General features: G+C 34.3%; 1 protein-coding gene across 2 annotated transcripts in view; it reads left to right on the top strand.

The window, feature by feature from the left end:
- PIK3CA (phosphatidylinositol-4,5-bisphosphate 3-kinase catalytic subunit alpha) overlaps window positions 1-6,910 on the top strand; it is a 79,726-nt gene extending 72,816 nt beyond the window's left edge. For both annotated transcript variants that reach the window (XM_026498330.4, XM_026498340.4), the window contains exons 18-21: window positions 1,359-1,529; window positions 2,024-2,141; window positions 2,250-2,401; window positions 3,428-6,910. In XM_026498330.4, coding sequence (XP_026354115.1) covers window positions 1,359-1,529; window positions 2,024-2,141; window positions 2,250-2,401; window positions 3,428-3,698 — 712 coding nt within the window. In that variant the 3' untranslated portion in view covers window positions 3,699-6,910. The remainder of the gene's footprint in view (window positions 1-1,358; window positions 1,530-2,023; window positions 2,142-2,249; window positions 2,402-3,427) is intronic.
- The last annotated feature ends 762 nt before the right edge of the window (window positions 6,911-7,672 follow it).

Consider the following 7,672-nt stretch of genomic DNA (forward strand, 5'->3'; position numbering starts at 1 on the left):
TCTGATGAGATCAGTGGTAATATTAACAATTGTGATTTTTTTTTTAGTTGGTATAATGAAAAGTGTCACCATCTGAAAGATCTTTGGAACTCAGTGAACTAATATCTTCCAAATGACCAATGCAGGATATGATAAAGTCACATATGGGTAAAAGTTCCATTCAGAGGCGAGATAGACTAATGGATTTTAACATAACAGAGTATGACAAGTTTATTGATATGGTTTCACATTCTGTATTGCAACTTGAGAAACTACCTTTTTTGAAGTTTTGGAATAGTATCAAAGAAAAATATCTACAATTATCTGAAAAGGGTATTACAGTACTCCCTTTTTCTACCTGCATAATGGTACAAGGCCAGAATTTCTTCATAGGCTTCAATTAAAACATTGCATTAGATTGAATACAATTGAAGTGTATATGAAATCCAGCTCAGTACTATGAAGCCAGACATTAAAGAAATTTGAAAATATGGGAAAGTGTCACTCTTCTTACTAAGAATTTCTTTTTTAAAGATTTTATTTATTTATTTGAGAGAGAGTGAGGGCAGAGGGAGAGAGAATCTGAAGCAGACTCTTGAGCACGGAGCCCCACGGCCCTGAGATCATGACCTGACCTGAAACCAGGATTCTTTTTTAAAGATTTTATTTATTTATTTATTTGAGAGAGTGAGGGTAGAGGGAGAGGGAGAGAGAATCTGAAGCAGACTCTGTTGAGCACAGAGCCCCACAACCCTGAGATCATGACCTGACCTGAAACCAGGAGTCAAATGCTTAACCAACTTATCCACCCAGGGGCCCCAAGAATTGTTTTTTTAATATAAAGTTCTTTGTTTCATAAAAGATGTTATTTATATTATCACATAATAGTTTGTTATTTTTAAATGAATTAATACTTTAATTTTTTTATTTTCTCTATTTTAATTACTAATATCAGTAGATACAACCCACATAAATAAAAGCTCTTTGGGATCTCAGTAATTTTTAAGAGTGTAAAGGAGTCCTGAGACCAAAAATTTGAGAACTGCTGCCCTAAAGTATTTAGATGTCAGCTGAACAAACTGAAATTCACCCATATTTTTAAAGTCATAAAGGTTTATAAAATTTTAATTGCCACAATAATCTTAGTGCTTGTCTCTTATACAATTAGGTGCTTTCTCAGTTGAAGCTTATAACACACAATGGCAGATAATTTTGAGGATTTTTCTAGTATTTTTCTAATTTTAAAAGAAAACCAAAGTTAAAGGAATAAAGGTCATGCATGACAGATTTACACAAAGATTATCCCTGTATTAGCCTATTAAAATATTTGCTGTTTTGAAATTCCATCACTTAATTGCAAATGTCTTGATCCTTTTCAGAATGTTACCTTATGGTTGTCTGTCAATCGGTGACTGTGTGGGACTTATCGAGGTGGTGCGAAACTCGCACACGATTATGCAGATTCAGTGCAAAGGTGGCCTGAAAGGCGCTCTGCAGTTCAACAGCCACACACTCCACCAGTGGCTCAAAGACAAGAACAAAGGAGAAATGTGAGTCTGTTATTCCCTTCTTCCTATGTCAATCTAAGGTTTTGTTAGAAAAAAAAAATATGCTCACCTTTTGAAAAATTTGAGAGTTTGTGTTCGATCAGAATTACTTGTAATTTTGGAGAAACCCTATATACTCAACTTTATACATCCAATTTTAGGTATCTAAATGTGTTCTTCTTCTTGCTTATTCTTTTTTTTCAAGGTCAACATTGAACATTTCAAAATTTACTTCTAGTTCATTGTTAAAATGATTCGAAGAAAAATCTTTTCATGACACCTTCGGTATTTTTTCACCATTATAAGACTTATGCTTTAGTCAGAGAATATCCAGAAATGTCCTTTCTAACACAAATCTTTGGACATAATTACTTCCTCCTCTTAATGTCAGTGATTGTTTTCACTCTTCAGTATAGACTTTGACCATCTTTTCCAATTTGGACGGGATTACTCTGTATTAACACACTACTCATCGGGTGTTTGTTTCTTCTTTGCAGATACGATGCAGCCATTGACCTGTTCACACGTTCATGTGCTGGATATTGTGTTGCTACTTTCATACTGGGCATTGGAGATCGTCACAATAGTAACATCATGGTTAAAGATGATGGACAAGTAATAGCTTTCTCTTTTTAAAATGTTTTGGCGTTCTTAAATTTATTAATTTGGGATACTGTATTTCTGCATTTGTCAAGCTATAATATAATTCTTTATTTTTGAAAGCTGTTTCATATAGATTTTGGACACTTTTTGGATCACAAGAAGAAAAAATTTGGTTATAAACGGGAACGTGTGCCATTTGTTTTGACACAAGATTTCTTAATAGTGATTAGTAAAGGAGCCCAGGAATGCACAAAGACAAGAGAATTTGAGAGGTAAGTTCAAGAAATCAAAAATACGGGGCGCCTGGGTGGCTCAGTCGTTGGGCGTCTGCCTTCGGCTCAGGGCGTGGTCCCGGCGTTCTGGGATTGAGCCCCACATCAGGCTCCTCCGCTGGGATCCTGCTTCTTCCTCTCCCACTCCCCTTGCTTGTGTTCCCTCTCTCGCTGGCTGTCTCTATCTCTGTCAAATAAATGAATAAAATCTTTAAAAAAAAGAAAGAAAAAAAATACGAAGTGCAGAATTCTTGCTGTTCTATCAAAAATAATATTTTTCAAGCAACTTAAAATACGTTTTATTAACATTCTGGCCTGAGTATTTTAATGTATTTATTTATTGTGCAATGTTATGAAGAAAATTGGAGAAAAACCAATTTATTAAGTTAATGAAGGCCTGAAATGATTTATTTAGTTAATTAAGGCCTAAGAAAGTGATTCTTAAACTTCTTAATATATTAGAAGTTTTTATTTACTGCCGTTTAAATAATTGGACTACACCTTCTCTATACTGATAAATAATGTATAGTGCTTAAGACAACATTTTTTAGTCCTACAATTTGAGGAAATCAGTCAACTGTAATTACATTTATTTAAAATTTTTCTGGCCACCTTCTGATATATCATCAGTCTATCTTAAACCTAAACCTTAAAGTACTTTCAAAAACCTTGTATAAAATTAATTTTATCTGCAACTCTGTCCTGCCCCTAGCCTAAATCCCAAAGGCTTTAGTATGGACCATTTCTTACATTTAATAAATCCTTAGTAAACTGCTGATGTACCAGGCATTATTCTGAGGCGCTGGTGATAAAGCAGTAAACAGAATCCTTATGGACTCACAGAGTTTACATTCTAGCATGGGGCGAAGAGAACAGAAAGTGTTGGCAAGGGGAGTGGAGAGAGGAATGCTATTTTTTATAGGTTTGCCCAAGAAGGCCTCTCTAATGATGTGACATTTGAGCAGAGACCTGAAGGTATTAACCCCATTTGCTCCGTACTGATCCAACTGTTCTTATTACTTGTAGGTTTCAGGAGATGTGTTACAAGGCTTATCTAGCTATTCGGCAGCATGCCAATCTCTTCATAAATCTTTTCTCAATGATGCTTGGCTCTGGAATGCCAGAACTACAATCTTTTGATGATATTGCATACATTCGAAAGACCCTAGCTTTAGATAAAACTGAACAAGAGGCTTTGGAATATTTCATGAAACAAATGAATGATGCACACCATGGTGGCTGGACAACAAAAATGGATTGGATCTTCCACACAATTAAGCAGCATGCTTTGAACTGAAATGATAACTGAGAAACCGAAAGCTCATTATCTGGATTCTATACTGCACTGTTAATAACTGTCAACAGGCAAAGACTGATTGCATAGGAATTGCACAATCCATGAACAGCATTAGAAGTTACACAAGAACAGAAATAAAATACTATATAATTTAAATAATGTAAACGCAAACAGGGTTTGAGAGCACTAAACTAGTTCATTTCAAAATTAAGCTTTAGAATAATGCGCAATTTCATGTTATGCCTTAAGTCCAAAAAGGTAAACTTTGAAGATTGTTTGTATCTTTTTTTAAAAAAGAAAACAAAACAAAAAAACCCCAAAATATATAGAAATGATGGAGAAGGAAAAAGAATGATGTTCTTTCTTTGTCTTGCAAATGTTCTATGTTTTGAAATTGTGGACACAAAAAGTCTAATATTGCATTGGTCCAAGGAAACTGAAGTTTGGTGTTAAATTACACTGAGATTAGAAAATAATGAAGATTTCTTATTTTTCCATTGCTGTTCAATTTATAGTTTGAAGTGGGTTTTTTGACTCCTTGTTTAATGAAGAAAAAATGCTTGGGGTGGAAGGGACTCTTGAGATTTCACCAGAGACTTTTCCTTTTTAATAAATCAAACCTTTTGACGATTTGGGGTCTTATCTGCAAAGTTTTGGAAGCAGTCACAAATGAGACCTGTTAATAAGGTGGTGTTTTTGGGTTTTTTTCTGGACAGTATTTACAAGAATCTGATTCTTATTTCCCAGGGAAATTCTGGGCTCCCACAAAGTACAATAATCATCAGAAAGAAAGAATGAGCAAGACTAGTTCTTGCTCCAGAATTGTACAGTATTCACCATAGGTTGATTTTTTTTTCTCCTTTTGCAATTGAATTGAATACATTTTTCATGCATGTTTCCAGAAAATAGAAGTGAGTATTAATGTTATTAAAAAGATTATTTTTTTTATTAAAGGCTATTTATATTATAGAAACTATCATTAATATATATTCTTTATTTACATGATCTGTCCCATAGTCATGCATTGTTTTGCACCCCAAATTTTTTATTGTTCGTTAGCAGCATGGTCAGCTTTCCTCTTGGTCTGTGGGTGAGGCTCAGGCACTATCCCATTTATACCAATGACTAGTATATAACTGCATAAGGAGAACAGATTTAAGTTCATCCTCTTTCGTTTTATTTCTTTCTGTTTTCATATGACTCCCCCATTTTCCGTCTTCTTTTATAGTTGATTATGCCTCAGTCATGAAACTAGTTACCAAAATTAACACAATAGAATATCTTCCTGATTGCTTCAAACCCTCTACCGAGGTATGCTCATGAATAATACTTTATAATATGGGGGAATCGAAACCATGAACTTTTTACCTTTTTAGGCTATTTATGCAATATCTGGATAATAAAAGTAGGACCTTAAACCATTTTAAGATCATGTCCCATTTCCAAGCAATTAGGGCTCACTGTCCAACTTTATTAAATTGCATTTGAGTACAGGATACATTCTTAAACACTTTGGAAAACATTAACCCAAGGTGTAGGGGCTAACGCTAGTCATCACTCTAGAATCTGATATTTTACTCAGTATTTGAAATGAATGATTAATGCCCTAGGAAATAGCTTTAGCAAATGTCCAGGTGCCACACCAGAAAAGTGCAATAATTTACTGACAGTTTTCTAGATTAGGCATATTATTGGAATACAACTTTATTTAAAAAATGCACATTATATACTCTAGTAAAACAGCATCACTTAACGATATTCGTTTATGAAATCAGTTACCTATAATAGAAGTCTTGAATAGTAAACAAGGGACTCTAATACAAATACTCTTAATATTTGGCTATTTTAGAGCCCTTAAAGGGCCTAATTATTGGAGACTTAGGTACTTCACTAAAGCATGTATATAATATTGCCAACAAGAAAAATTAATTTGAGGATTAGGGGAACTTATTTCTGTAAACTGTCTTGGAATAGTTAAGAAGAATTTAAACTCCCATTTTAAGCAGGAAGCCAAATAGATTCTTTTGCAGATGTAGATTTCATAACTTATTAAAACTTCTTTAACATTTTGTGCCTTTTAGATATATTCAGTTAATACATACTAACATCCCAGTCTTTTCTATATCAGGGATTAATTACAGGAAAACTCAATGAAATGGTACAAATCTGAAACTCTGATGGTGGAAACTGTTAAGAGAACAGCGTTTTACCCGAGTGCCAAAAAAGCTTTGAAGCTTCCTTGCACAAAAGTTACATGATTTTTGCATGTCTCACATCAGTCCAGCTAGTCCCCTTCCCCTGGGACCTCTCCACCATTAAAACACAGCCACATAGCTTATTTCATCCATTTATTTTCAACAGTTATTACAACCAAGTTAATTCTATTTGAAGAAGTGTAGACAAATTTTACAAAGACTGCAGATTAAGCGATCTAGCTAAAAGCAAAGCGAATTTTAAATGAATCCCATCAGAGCTTAAGCAAGTAACATTAAAAATAAGAAAAAAGGGTCAGGTAGTGCTCAGAAGGCAAAGAACCAAAAATTGACTCGAATGCTACATGGGGTGACTAGGCTGTCAAGTCAGTGGTCAGCCGTTTCCAGGTACTTTGGTGTGTCACTTCCCATGGATTGGTCAGTTCCTGTGGCCAACCATCCTTGTCATTGAATGTGGTATAACTAACTATTGACTTTATAGTTTCATTTGGTCACTCGAGAAGTAGTTCCTTCAGTGACTGTTTTGGAGGGGGGGGGAACCAAGCAGGTTTAAAGAAAATAAAACCTAATTTTAAACACATTCTAGTAAGATATAATCTGAAAATCATGTTTTAACTTTTTATCATATTCTCAGTATACAAAATCATTTATTTTGAAGATTTTTAGACTGCTGTTAATTTGAAATCTGTTAATCATATTGTAGAATTTGGTTTTTAAAAAAAGATGTTTCTAATTGGATTTTTTAAAGAAGAATGGAATTTGGTCACTATTTTATGATAGAACCTAAGCTTTTTGTGGTTCTTAGTGTCCTCTGTAAAACTCAGCGTCAAGTTAATCAACTTTGAGGTTTTCCCTTCTAATCTGCTTTATATTACAAGCCCTTTAGGAAATGGGAAACTGGTGAATATACAATGAATTGTAAAATATTTTAATGTGTAATTTTTTCAACTGTGAAACTATGAATATTGGTTTTTTTGATGAAAACAGCTGCTGATAAAGTATTTTGTGTAAAGTGTAGTTCTTATTAATCAGGAAAATAATCAATGACTTGATTAGAATGTATATACCCTCTTGGATTTTATTTTCAATGGATTGGTAATTTTCACCTAGGGAAAACACAGTCCATCTGTATTCTTTTTCCATCAAAAATTGAGTGATTTAGCATTAAAAAAATATGAGCAGCCTATCTATTTTAAAGGAACCATGGAAATTTCACAGCACATAAACTTGGATTTGTTTCTTAATGATTTTGTAAACCCATCTAATTCATATTCTGACCAATAGCCCATGCTTTCCAACTCTTTGAAGACAATTGATTTCCAGCATTATTTTAAAGCCAGCAGGTTAACTTTTTCTGAATGTTTTAACTTTCTTTTGTTTCTATGTCTGCACAAACTGCAGACCTGGGCTGGACCCACACACTCAGAATCCACTTTAAAAATCGATTTTGATGTCCAAGACATCACTAACGTATTTCAGTTTAAAGACCATATGTGGTGTTAAGGGATTGTGGTGCTTCTGCTATTTAAAAACAACTTTCATACTTCAGATGTTTTTGAGAAGAGGGGAATGTTGAAGGAGGGGGCAGAACAGGGAGGAGTTGTTTGAATGAGTCACATTCTTCATATCCATCCTGCTCAGAAGGGGCAATTCTAAGGGCAGCCTTAGATGGAGCCTTCTAAGAGAAGGCAGAAAGTTGGGAGTACATTGTGCATACCCTGAGGGAACTAACTCTTCATCAAGGATGGGATTGTGAGGGCT

This window comes from Ursus arctos, unplaced genomic scaffold (genome assembly GCF_023065955.2).
Source record: "Ursus arctos isolate Adak ecotype North America unplaced genomic scaffold, UrsArc2.0 scaffold_4, whole genome shotgun sequence".
NCBI lineage: Eukaryota > Metazoa > Chordata > Mammalia > Carnivora > Ursidae > Ursus > Ursus arctos.